The 13253-nt window shown below is 38.8% G+C and overlaps 1 protein-coding gene and 1 long non-coding RNA gene across 13 annotated transcripts in view; one reads left to right on the top strand and one right to left on the bottom strand.

Moving 5' to 3' along the window:
• LOC122062810 (BTB/POZ domain-containing protein FBL11) overlaps window positions 1–12030 on the bottom strand; it is a 61494-nt gene extending 49464 nt beyond the window's left edge. For 3 of the 12 annotated variants that reach the window (XR_006135102.1, XR_006135103.1, XR_006135101.1), the window contains exons 1-5: window positions 11603–12028; window positions 11464–11514; window positions 10300–10420; window positions 1195–1336; window positions 1015–1064 (exon numbers count right to left, since the gene is read on the bottom strand). Coding sequence is in view for 8 of the 12 variants with exons in the window: in XM_042626454.1 (XP_042482388.1) it covers window positions 1015–1064; window positions 1195–1336; window positions 10300–10420; window positions 11464–11514; window positions 11603–11775 (537 nt within the window). In the remaining 4 variants the exon portion in view is untranslated. Of the gene's footprint in view, window positions 1–1010; window positions 1084–1194; window positions 1337–10299; window positions 10421–11463; window positions 11515–11602 lie in introns of all 12 variants that reach the window. The other 9 variants (XR_006135104.1, XM_042626454.1, XM_042626447.1 and 6 more) reach the window with 7 other exon arrangements.
• Window positions 4364–7658, top strand: LOC122062811. The gene is made up of 2 exons (XR_006135105.1): window positions 4364–6927; window positions 7123–7658. It is a non-coding gene; the product is annotated as an uncharacterized LOC122062811 (long non-coding RNA).
• Window positions 12031–13253: the final 1223 nt, after the last annotated feature.

Here is a 13253-nt window from a genome sequence, read left to right as displayed (position 1 = left end):
CTCTCTCTAGTACATGCCATATTAGCTCTCTAGGGACTCATATAATAAGATTTTTCTAGGTCAATGAAGACCATATGGAGGTCCTTCTGTGATTCATCTGTTGAGTCATCTTAGCCTTTTTGAAATCAGCGAAATTAGCAAGATTTCGGTGAGATTTTGAACCATGACCGTCACCATGGTTTCTGTAATTCACTCTTTAATTCTTAACCTAATTCACTGACCAGGGAGTTTTCTACATAAGCTCTCTTTAAGTATGAATTATCAAACCTCTCCAATTGCTTTTAAGACAATACCCACAATTAGTTCTTACCTTGCTTCACACTTCTATGGTTAGTTCAGACTGACCACGGCTGTTTTCTTAAAGAACTTAATTCTTACATCACAAATATTACAATGAACCCGTCCTCAAGAAAAGAGCCATTGATAGGATGCAAAGAATGGGAAGTGCATTTTATCTTAGAACTAATTTATGTTCGCAGAGTTAACATAGATGATCTAGTTCAAGAGTCGTGTCCAAGACTTGCACCACAAGGTAATGGCAGTTATTTTCTTTGTTTCTCCTTTTTTTGTTTTTTTTTGGGGGGGGGGGGGTGTGGGGGGAGGAGATGAGAAATAAAAGCTCTTCCATCTTTCTTATCTCGCAGAAGTGCTATGTTTTCTACTGGTGGATTTTGCCTTTATGCCAACATATGCATTATTGCATTGTATTTTACACTCTTAAACCTCACATAACTAAACTAATACCAAAGAATTAGTAAGTCAAGAGTAAGAATCAAACATAATGCAAATGCTAATGCAAAACGAAATAACATTTCACATTCCAGTTACATCACTAAATGGTTTTAGAATGCTAGAGCAACCAAACTTGAAATATAGCAGGTGAGTAAACATCTATTTGGTCTTCCAATTATATGTTTTCTTACAAAAAGCATTAGCGAACTCGGAACTCATATATATATATATATATATATAATTGAAGTGCGATGGCTGATTAAATAAAAGTAGGTTACCCACAAAGTTCTTTGCCAAATAGTCCGTGCATATTTCTGCAGTAAAACCAACGGCTGCAACATATTTCAATACCTGCTATCAGAGTGAGTGCCTTGGTGTTGATGTTATAGCATAAAAACTAGAAGTAGCAATATTTTTAACAGAATCATTTCTACCATTCTTTGGGATCACATAAGACCTCACCATTCTCTAATCCAAAGTTCCAAATTTCAACAATGTCATCCACTGTTATTTGCAGTGATCGAAGCCCCCTGGAAGAGGTTGTCTCGGAGAACCATGACTTGCATTCCAGTAAAAGTGACTCCACCCCGAAAAATAATGCACCCTGGAAAAATTCACACATATTTTAGACACACTGTGCATGCACTATTTCTCAAGCAACTCTTAAGGATATAATATGTGATCGTTATGTTAGCATTCATGGAAGAGAATTTAAATTTGCACATTAGGCACAAGAAAGGCAGAGCAGAGAAAGTCATTGTTGCATATGAAAAAGCAGAAAAAGTGTGCTTTGTACATGCAACGAGCAGGGTATCGTGACCCAAATTGGAAGGGGAAACTTACAAGGAGAGTGGGAAAAGAAAAAGGAGTATGATGAGCGGAGATTCATTCGTCATCTTCAGTGAAATATTAACCCTACTTGTTAAGGATAAGGTTTATGACTAGATTATGATAAGGACTGTGACTTAGCCAAACCATTGTAATCCTTGTATCCTCTCTATAAATAAGAAAGCCATCTGTCATTCTAGACAAGCCAAATCATTCTCTTATTCTCTTGTTCTCAACTTGCAATCTAAGCCCAATACATTGGGTATTTTTTTTCGTATCTGCCTCTAGTGAGACCAACCACTGCTCCGGCCTCCCTTACCTGGTCGAGCATGGTAAACTAAACATGCACAAAGGTATGTCGCACCACGCCTGACCCCACTGGTAACCGCCTAACCTCGCTGACCCATATGGCCCCATGGCCCTTCATCACCCGTTGTTCACCGTCGGCCACTGCCCGACCCTAGCGCTCCCTGTAAGATGTCATCTGGCCCTTGTGCTCCCCACCAGGCACCTCTTTGGCCGTCACGATCCCCAACAGGCACCCTCCTGCTGCTTGCGCTCCCCGTCGCCAACTACCTGGCCGGCACACACCTCATGCCAGACCTCGCTTGACCGCCAAACCCCGCCAGCCTCCCTCCTAGCTCTCGCGTTCCCACCAAGCCTCGCCAGGCCATGCCTGACTACCTCTTGTTGCCACTGGGCCAGCCAACCTCACCTCTCACTGCTGCTGGCCCTAGCCAGCCTTGCCTGAGCCTAATGCTGCCGCTTGCTTCTCTGCCAGCACTCTTGCTGGTTTTTCTCCCTATTGCTGGTTTCATGCCAGCCCTTGCCCACCTTCACAATCATAGTGACTGTTTGATGCCATGGGCCCAGTCCTGCTAGTTGCTCTTATTATGCCTTTTTTCCATTGGTCCCCATCCTTTTTGCATAACCTCATCGGCTCCATGACGAAAAGTGTCATCAGTGACCTCAACAGGCTGAGTAGAGGGTAGTGCGGAGGGTCGTTTTGGACCTGTTAACAACAAGAATGGCATTGTTTTCAAGGCGTCACCAAGGCGATGACTTGGTGTCCAGGAGGTTTGCCTGGGGCCTAGGCGACAATCGTCTCGTTGCACTGCATGTTGCCTTGTGTTTTGGTACTTATTTATGTCAAATATCATTTAAGTAAATGTTTTTACATAAGATATTATTCATAAATAAGCAAATACCCCCTATGTGAATCTAATAAAAATAGTTTAAATATCAAATTCTAAAAGAATAAAAAATCAACCCCCCAGTCCAAGAAAAAAAATTGGATTTTGATTATAGGGGCGATTTTCAGTCATAGTTATTAAGGCGTTGGTAAAGCGCTAATGCGGTTGAGAGGGGTTAAGGTAGTAAGCCGTTTTACGTTGTGTATGAAAGGCGACCGCCTTATATGGGTTTTTTTAGAAAAGATTTGTTTTTACAGCTGATTTATGAATATTCCAAAATAAACTTCATGGTTGGAAGGTGCATAATGTTAGATGCACATGAGATACACTGGATCAAACTCTAATGACTTAAAACTCTACCGAAAAAACACGATATTCTCTCAAAACCCCAACTCGCAAAACCCCAAATCGCTCCATAGCAGATGGTGAAGCACTCTAGCGGTCCCCCCTCCTTTGATTCTTCTCTAGCGGCCTCCGGCGAAGGTTCCATCCCCTCTCTTCAGGTACGTTGTTTATTTTTTTATTTTTCTGTTTTTTCTCATCTTCTTTGTGAGATTTTTTTTTTCTCTTCTTCTTTCTTCTCCCTTCTTCTTCCTTCTTTCTTCTTCTTTCATCTTCATCTATTCATCATAGTCTTACGACTCTCAAGTCTTAACTCTTTACAATTTTTTTTTTTTTTGTTAACTACGATGAGACCGTGAGAGTCATAAGACTCTTGCTGAGTGCTGACGCTATGTGTTTCTCTTTCCCCTTGCATCAGCTGTGTGTTTCTCATACCTAGCAATTGAACATTATTGAGATTGATCAAGGTAGGGCCCTTACATATTAGTAACGAACGAATACTACAGCAATAATGGTTATCGTTTATAATTTTGTTTCATAATAATGTATTTATATTATATGTTAATATGTTATGATGATTGATGATTGATGAAGATGCACTTAGTTTATTCACTTTATTGATTTGTTTTCTTGATGAATATCTTGCATTGGTATGAACATTTAATATTTATTTAGCATATGAGTAATAAGATTCAACTAGGATTTGAGTCAAATAGAATGGTTTTATAAAAAAATTATACAAGAATGTTTTAGTCAATAAGGCGACGCTTTATGCCCGCCTTATTGCTAAGACGCTCTAAAAGACCCTCAAACACCTCTGTCGCCTTACCGCCTTAATAATTATGTTTTCAACTTTTAAATGCTGGGGTTTTTCTCAATTATGAAAATTTTATAAATCCTATCATGTTAAAACATTGCTAAAACCAAAAGTCCAGCAAAATAATCTTTTGTTTTGATATCCAAAAAAATATTTTCATTCAGGAGATTTTAACAGTATTCACGCACTTTAAAATAGGTTTGACCGAAGCATAACATTGTCATCACAACTCAGATTAAGTAATCTTCAACTTGTTGGAAAGCTGGTTTTAAGTTATACCTAATAAAAAAAGTCTCATGTAAAATTAAAATCATTTGATTAGTCAAACTTGTTATAGAACAAGAGTATTTCTCTAAATGTTGACTTTTTATGACTTACTGTTGATTTTTTATGATTTGATGTGGCTAAATGTTGATTTTTAATGACTTGATGTGGCTTAATGTTGATTTTTTTTATACAAGGTATATGTAGCTTACTAAGTAATGTTAGAAAATAGGGAAAATAAAAAATTTATTCATCCAAAAAAAAAATTTAATAACAATTAGTCGCCTTCTCGCTTAAGCGCTTAGACAAACCTCCAACGCCTTGGTTCGACTTGGCGCCATGACAACTATGAAGAATGGGGAGAATGCTTGAGTGATCTGACTGATCATATAAGCCTTTATTTATAATATGCAAAATAGAGTCATGATAGGAGTACAAGACAAAACATACCCAAATTACAAGTATACCCCTCCCCATCCAGCTGCCCCACTCTAAATAGGGTCAGTGGAGGGGGAAAGCCCCAATGTGCCCCTGCGGCACACTTAACCCCTATTCTAACAGGAACCCATGGCCATAACCTATCTCTCAAACCGGGTCCTACAAAATAAATGGGACCAATTATCTTACATTATACCGGGCATGCCTTCTTAGTATCCAGCATAATAATTTCTAGGGTATCTGACTGGCCACACCCCAAAGCCTACTAAGGCTACTGCTGGCAGCACTTGATCAGCCAATGATGCCCTTATTATGTCATTTCTCCTAAACACCATGGAGCCTGCAATCAACGCCAAATTTGTCTTACTAAACTCTATGAAGGAATTACGTTATGTAGTTAAGCAAACCTATGCACAACCAAGCAATTATGGCTAGATCTATGAACTTCATCACCAAGTTAATGAGACCACTCAAAAAGGAGTTGTCACTTCCTGCTTACTACTTTACTCTTAATACTCTGGCAATCATTGGACTTCTGCCACCTTGTTCCCATGGCCTGTACTGTTGATGCTAGAGCTTTTCAGAAGGAGCGCAAGATGGAAAGAGTATGATTCCTTACTAACTTGAATCCAGAGGATGTATCTGAGTCCAGGTTCGTAGTAGAGATAAATTCCCTACACTGCTCCAGGCTTATAATTTGGTTCAACATGAGGAACGTCGCCGCTTTGTTATGATGCATTGTATTGCCCCTACTCGATATCGGATCTTGTTACTACTACTTAGGTTCTCCAAAACATGGACCATCTTAGTTCTATCACTAAACCTGATACTCCTGCAAAAGAATCAGCAAAGTGTAATTATTGTAGGCATCCTTGCCACACCAAAGAGACTTTTGGAAGCTTCATGGTAGCCCTAAAGGGGGGCGTGGTGGGAACAAGGGCCTTCCCTCTCTAAGCTCATCTCTCTGAGATGACTGAAAATTCATCCTCCACTCCTACACCTCCATTCTCTTTGGAACAGATAGTTGCTCTCCAGCACATAATGACAGCTTGGTACAGAAACCTCTCCCAGTGACTCTTCAACTACACATCTCTTCACTTCACATCTAGCCCAATCAGGTATATTTCATGTTTGTTCTAGTTCTAGTCCTTCTTGGCTCCTTGATTCCGGGGCCTTCGATCATATGACTAGCTCCTCATATATGTTTCGTAACTATCTCCCTTGTTTGAGTTGCCGATGGGTCCCTGTCTGCTATTTCTGGTAAAGGTTTTGTTTCTCTCTCCTACTATATCCTTGTCATTTGTTCTCCATGTCCCTAACATTTATGCTAATTACTTTCCATCGATTGATGTAGATCGAAACATTAAGAAAATAAGGCCAAAACACTGTTCACGCGAACAATGTCCTAGCGCATATTTGTCACATAAAGGAATGCTTCTAGAAGATTTTGTGGGTCTCAAGGACAGATTTCGTGAAAGAGGAATAGTTTGTTTTCTTTTTTTAATTAGTTTCTATTTCGTTAAGTCTTGGACAGCAAGCTATCGATGGAGACTTCTAGAATACTTTCTTCGTCCAAAGGATTGTTTCCTTTAAGCCTTATTTCCTTTTTGGTTTTATTTACCTTCAGTTATTTATTATTGTACAAGGAACAAAGGAAGATCTCTCTCGCTAGAGACTTTCTTTTCTTATTTGTCTACTTTTTCATGTAACCTTCTATTTTGGAGGCGAGGCTCATGCCTATATAATGTAACGACCCATGAAAGGTCCCCCAGGATTTAATGAATAACGAATTTATTTGCTTTGTGCAATGGGAAGCTGTGAGAGACAGTAAGGTGAGATACCCTTGGCTTAGATAGCCCTCCCCCTTTCTTCCCTTTTTCTCTTCTCTAATTGATCCCTTGTCTGAGTTTATTTTTCTGGTCTTCTGTGATCCATCAAACCCTCCATAGAAGCTGCTGATTTCACTCATTGAAGTCACCATTGAATGACCAAAACACTGCTGGATCTTGTTGCAAATCAGAGGAGACATTCATCATCTGCAGCTCCTCTTTCTTGAGGTTTCCTGCTGAAACCTTCAAGAGTGTCGATCTCAGCAGCCTGTGACCTATTGAGGCTGATCTTTTGGGATTCTATTTCCCCTCCAAGGAACCCTACTCGATGGTGATTTGGAGTGGTCCTGAGCCTTGATGATATTAGCTCCAGAAATCTCCTATTTCATCCCTAAATCAAGAATCTGCCAATCTCCAGATTTAACTATCAGTTTCGTCTGATATTTTGAGGATTGAATCCTTCCACCCATACCTAAGTTCAATGGTAAATTCATCCCTAATCTTCTTGTGTTGCTATGGTTCCTGAATTAAGATATTTTCTGATTCTTAAACCCCTGGTTCTGTTCTGTATTGGGTTACATAGCTACTGCCTATGGTTCTATTTGTTGAGACCTAGCCTTACATTATTTATCATCTCACTGTTGTATTCATTTCTATTCCACTCATTGTGTTTTTCAAGCGCTATTGTGATGAGGCAGCAATCAGTATAGCTATAACCCATTCCAGAACGACAAGGACCAAGCATATTGAGATTACTAGACAATTCATTGAGGAGAAGCTTGAAGAATGATCAATTTGCATTCCATTTGTCACTTCTAAGAATCAATTAGCTGATGCATTCACAAAGAGTTTGACTTCTAAGTTATTCTATCCTATTGTAAGTTGGGCATGAGGAATATCCATGTACCAACTTGAGGGTGAGTCTTTAGGACAAGGGTTATGACTAGAATTATGATACAAACTGTGACTCAGCCTTAGTTGTCTTGCCTCAATTGTAATCATTGTAATCCTTGTACAAAAAAGGGCGTACCTGGTGCATGAGGCTCCCACATGTGCGAGGTCCGGGGGACGAGAACTATGCAGCAGCCTTACCCCGAGAATGTCGAGAGGCTATTTCGACCGCTTGACCACCAGGTCGCAACATTGTAATCCTTGTATCCTTTTTATAAATAAAAAAGGACTTTGTCATTCTAGACAAGCCGAATCATTCTTCTATTTTCTTGTTCTCAAATCTACTTCCATGGCAAGGCCAGAGCCAATTGACTTAATAATGTTGGCCATTAAATGGATTAATGGATTCCTGGCTCAAGTGTTGGGTCGGCCCTAAATAGCAAATCAATTTCTAACCACCACATATTTCCACTTTGGCAGATAAAATTATTCTTTAATGATCATTTAAGTCATAGTCATGCATTATATAGTTGTTTCGGGTCAAAGGAAAATTATAAAAAACAGAAAAATAGAATGCAACAAAACAATCACGATGGCTAGCCAAGGAGAAAAAATCCCAACAAAAGGGAGGATATATTAAAACACCAGGAGGGAAAAAACAAATATAAAAAGGATGATAAATCAAAATCTAAGGGGGAGAAATAAGAGGTCCCAAGAATAGGCAACATGCCTTTTTTGAATAGTGTATAGGCATGCAAAACTTGGAAGAATTTGTTTCCAATCTCAAAGTTAATGTTTTATGCTCAATAGAACTCAACAACCATCTTTTATTGCTTTACCACCAAACGTGATGAATCAAAGCATTAAAAGTCATCTAACCAAGTGTGTCACATTATGATTTTCCATTAATGGTTTTCAAGATCCATCTCCATCCTCTGTCAAACATGAGGATAACTCTAAAGGTTGGACCAACACTTTCTAAGAATGCTTTTCTAAGAAAAAATTGGAGAAAATACATGAGAAGAATAAACGATCCAAACTCTCCAAGGAGTTCCAACAAAAACACCAATTTGGGATTGACAAATTTCTCTGAAGAAAAAACTCTTTTGTAAGTGAATTTGTCATAGCTCTCTAAGTTATAAAGTGTCTAGGGATGTTAGTGCTAAACCAACCAGCCTATAACAAGGAATTCTTGGGGCTTTAGATCTCACCAAAATCCAAACAAAAGAAGAGGAGAATTTCCTGGAAGAGTCAGCTACCCAATGAACCAGATCCCCACTACCTTTAGGTCTGAAATGGATACTAGGAAGCTTACTCCAAGCCTCAATGAGATTGTTAGAATTTCAAAGACCAAAAAGCCAAGTACCATCACATATATTGGAAGACACTTAAGCAAGCCAATCAAATCCAGCATCGTACCTATGTCTATCACCATATTTTGAAATAAGAAAAACCATCAAGGTGCCAATTTTCAAGCCGAAGGAAGGTGTCGAAACCATCATCAATAAATGTCTAGACGAAATTAGAAAAAGATTATTATGCTTTAGAATCTTTCTCTAGGCCCAAAAGGCATCCTTAAGATATAATGTAATTTAAATGGAGTCAGAATCAATATTCCATATAAGCTTACTGAAGCCAGCAATATTGGATTCCTTAATCCTACGAAGCCCAAGACCACCCTCATCTTTCTAGAGAAAAACCTAACCAGCTCATAGAGTGCAGAAATCTCGAACTATCTTTCCCTTTCCAAAGAAAAGAGAACATAAGAGACTCAATCTTAGAAGAGATAGAGGGAGGCCAAAAACTCTAGACCAGTAAATGTAAGAATTTTGCATAACTAATCTAATAATTTCAAAACAACTCGTAAACAAGAGGATTTTTACTCTGCCATAATCTCTTCTAAAGCCTATCAAGAATAGGAGAACAGTGATGGGCATAAAGCTTAGAGGAACTTGCATTTAGAGATAGACTGAATGAAATTCGCCTCAGTTTTAACCACTAGGATTCTGGAGAGTCCATCCATGGGAATAGATAATAGAAAAGGAGAGATAGGCAAGGTCCAAGGTCTCGGTTTTGAGCATAATTTTGGTCAGGCCCGAAACCAAGATATCTCAAGCTTTTGCCAAGATCTCGCTAAAACCTTCCATTTTTTTCAGCAAGTTTCGGGGATTGGGTTTCAGGGGCCAACCCCAAAATGGTACTTTGATTTCAAACCCTAGGTTGGTAGTCTATGTTGCATACAATCGCTACCCTAGCTAGTCTACACAATTTTTTTTTTTTCTGGAAAAATATTCTACAAAATTTTTTATTTTACTAGAACACATAATTCAAGTAAAACAACTTAAATTAGCATTAGGAATTAAAGGACATCAAATTATAAGCCATTTAATAAATTAGGCATCATACACTGTTGAATCACATATATTAGATTTACCAAGAGTCACATATATTAGGGTAAACAATAGGGAGCAAATAAGAGATGGTGGTGGTTTTCTTCAGAAACAGGCCAAACTAGTTGTGATAACCAATAATGGGTCAAAAAAATAGTCAAGATAACAGAGATTTCTCTGAGATAAGAAAATCTCGATTGAGATATTGTATAATTTGCATCTCATATGTCGTTTCGAGAGATCTCACGGATTGCCTTAATGAAAATATAAAGAAAATATATTTCTAATGTCCACGCCATTGGTGGCATCTGAAAGAGTAAATGGCTATAATGTCATTTCCTTCTAATAAATGGCGCATCTTACAATAAAAATTGTCAAGATTCAATCTATAAGATTTGGAGGGATAATAAGTGTTTGTGATTATAAGGTTTGAAACAAGATGGGAACTTCATAGTTTTCAAACCGCCACCTAGTTACCTTGATGTTCAGGCCCCCTCCAATTTCTTGGGTCGCCTAGACACCGTGACAACTACGGATGGGTAATGATTGAAGCATGAGAAAGATCTAAACTTTACCTCCAATAGTTTAACAAAATTCTTGGATGTAAGGTCCAGTTGACACCCATACATAAACTTCAGAACATTGGTAATGGTTTCCAGGTTCCAATCAACTGAAATACAATCTAGACATGATTCCCTACAGGAACAGAAAACATTAATATGAAGTACACTATTCAGTGCAAGTACAAACAGCACAGAAATATAGAAGAAATAAAACTCCGCATTAAATGAAAATGAACTGAAAAATCAAACTTAGGCACCGTTTGACAACGTTCTGTTTCTGTCGTTTATGCGTTTTCTTGTTCCCAGAAATAGAGTAACAGCCTAAAAAGCATTTGACAAAGTTGTTCTGTTTCACCCATTTCTAAAAACAGAAATCAAAATTTATGTCTATTTACGATTCTAGAGACGACTTTGACGAAACAAGTCAGATTTGTTTCGTCGTTTCTAGAAACGAATTTGAGAGAAAAAAAAAAAAGATAGTTGTTGTGCCCCGATAAATCTCTCGACCATTTAAACCTAAAAAGAGACAACTGAACCCTCTCTCCCTTTTGGGCATCCAATGATACTATTAGGGTTTTTAGTGGCATTATGTCTGTAAAAAACGTTTCGAAAAACAGGTTTATCAAACACCAAAAAATCTGTTTCTATTTCTGAAAACGTGAAAAGTTGTTTTTGTTGTTTCTAAACACAGAAATAGCAGAAACGTTATCAAATGGTGTCTGTCTAGAAACAGCAGAAACGTTATCAAATGGTGTCTTAGTCGCCATTGTAACATGACGAAGCTCTAGTCACACTAAGACTGATGCCCCAGTGGCAAGTGTCAGTACTATATCTTTAGCCAGTTGCACAAGGTCTAATCCCAACTAGCTGTTGGCATGTGATTGACATTTTTGGTCTTCAGACAAGGTAACAGCTTTTTAGCTTAATTTCAATTTAATGCCCTGAAGATATCTCTACCCGGGAGTATTCAAATCAATAGATATATGTAACCAGGAAAAATTTTAAAAAGATAAAACAATGAGTTAATATATTTGTAGACACAACTCTAATTCTATGAACCAGAGAAGTTGCAATTGCTTCTACCAAGATATTATTGAGCTTACAAGCTTATGCACGAGCCCTCACAATTGCAGAGGGGAAGAAGACAGTTGATAGTCAGAAAGCTCAGTAACTTACCTAAAGCTTCCACCAAGTAAGCCTCGGAAGTAGGACGATTCCTCAATAAGCCTGCATTCGTCATGTGAGTGAAGGAACACAGATTATTGTTACAAATCGATACAAATAATGCAAAGAACAGACCCAACTAACTATCTACCTGTTTCGATTTGCTTGAACCTTGACAATTGGGCAGCTGAGAATCAACGGGAGATTCCAACAATGGACCTCTGAGGTCGAAATGAAAATCTCCTTCTGACTAACCTCCGGTTGGGTCGACAGAGGATCCCTAAATTCGATAATCACCAAATCGTCGATTGAAGCTGAAGCCATGGAAGCTCTCTATATGTGTCACCCAAGCTTCACACCACCTCTTCGAACTACGCGCTATGAGAGACCAAGAATCAGGTATGAATGTAACATGAGTTACGTTACTCCCCGGGGTTTCAGACGCTTTAAGGACATCTCGTCGTCTAGAAAATAATGTTATATTAAAGTGGGAGAAATTTTTTCTGAGCGTGGTCCCTGTTCCAGCGCCCCGGCAAATGAGATACACTCGGGCATCGACGAGGAGGGGTGTAGTACTGCATTAGTCATTTCGCACCCCTTGTGTCTGGGCACAGGGATTCGCTCCCTGACAGAAGACGCGTCTCCACTACAGGGAGAGGGTATTTGCAATGTTTCATATGCCTCCTCGGATACAATTTTGGGAAAATGGACACTCACTTCGTCGGGTTCGTCGGGTTCGTCGGGTGGCTCCAATGCTCAGACAATAGAGGATAGTGAAGTGACAACCCCACCCCTGTGAAACGTAGAAAAACACCTTTGTGCATCCATTATTGGCCCACGCTTGTGCAGGGTTGTGCAACTAAGGAACCTTCTTTTTTATTTTTCTTTTTTTTGGGAAAAGGAACGCTCAGTGGTCATGTTCCTTATGCCCTCTCGATCCCATGAAATGACCCCTACCCCTGTGTACTCTTTGGTGGATATCCATGCACTCCTACATTAGAGGGCATATGGAACACAACTAGTTACCATTATTTCTCTCCTTTATTGTGGTAAAGAATTTTTTATTATTTTAAGCAAGAAAAAAAAAATAATAAGATAGGCAAGAGATGCCTGGTTGTGTGGCTCCTACACGTTACACATGCCAATAAAAGCATGCCTAGGGCATCAATATGTATGGAATTTTTTATTTCACAGGTGTTGGGTAGTTTTGCACCAGCATAGGGGCCACACCACCAGACGGCATTCGTTTTCCATAATAAAATATCTTTTTCTTTTCTTTTTGAATAAAATATCATGTACAAACTATGAAAACATGTGAGGCATAAGAAACGCCCTAGTAGATTCACATACATTTCCCTATATTGAAATAGGGAGAGGGTTCGGTAAGGGGATCTTTTTTTCATTAATTATCCCTTTCAATTGGACTAAATAATAAAACTAAGGGAGAGGGTTCTCTGAGCAAGTGGCATAGAAGAGTGCACCAATAAGGTGCAATGAAATAGTTTCATACATAGGATGGCAGCAAGGTCATTTCATGTGAAGAAGATAAGCGGTGCTAGTGTACCCTCCACTAGGGGGAATCTCCTACACCACATCAATCATAGTGGTGGAAAGATTTCATCATTAGAAGCCCACATGGCCAGAGAGAAGAAATGAGGGCCCGTTTGGTATCGTTTCTGTTCCAGAAACGTCGTTTCATGTCAAAAACGAAAATTTCAGTTTCTGTGTCGAAACGCAGTTTTTAAACAAAAAAATGGTGTTTCAAAATTTCAGATTTTTATCGGATTTTTTTTTTTTTTTTT

This window comes from Macadamia integrifolia, unplaced genomic scaffold (genome assembly GCF_013358625.1).
Source record: "Macadamia integrifolia cultivar HAES 741 unplaced genomic scaffold, SCU_Mint_v3 scaffold1125, whole genome shotgun sequence".
Taxonomy (NCBI): Eukaryota; Viridiplantae; Streptophyta; class Magnoliopsida; order Proteales; family Proteaceae; genus Macadamia; species Macadamia integrifolia.
The sequence above is the reverse complement of the archived record's forward strand: the minus strand, read 5'-3'. Positions and strand labels throughout refer to the sequence as shown.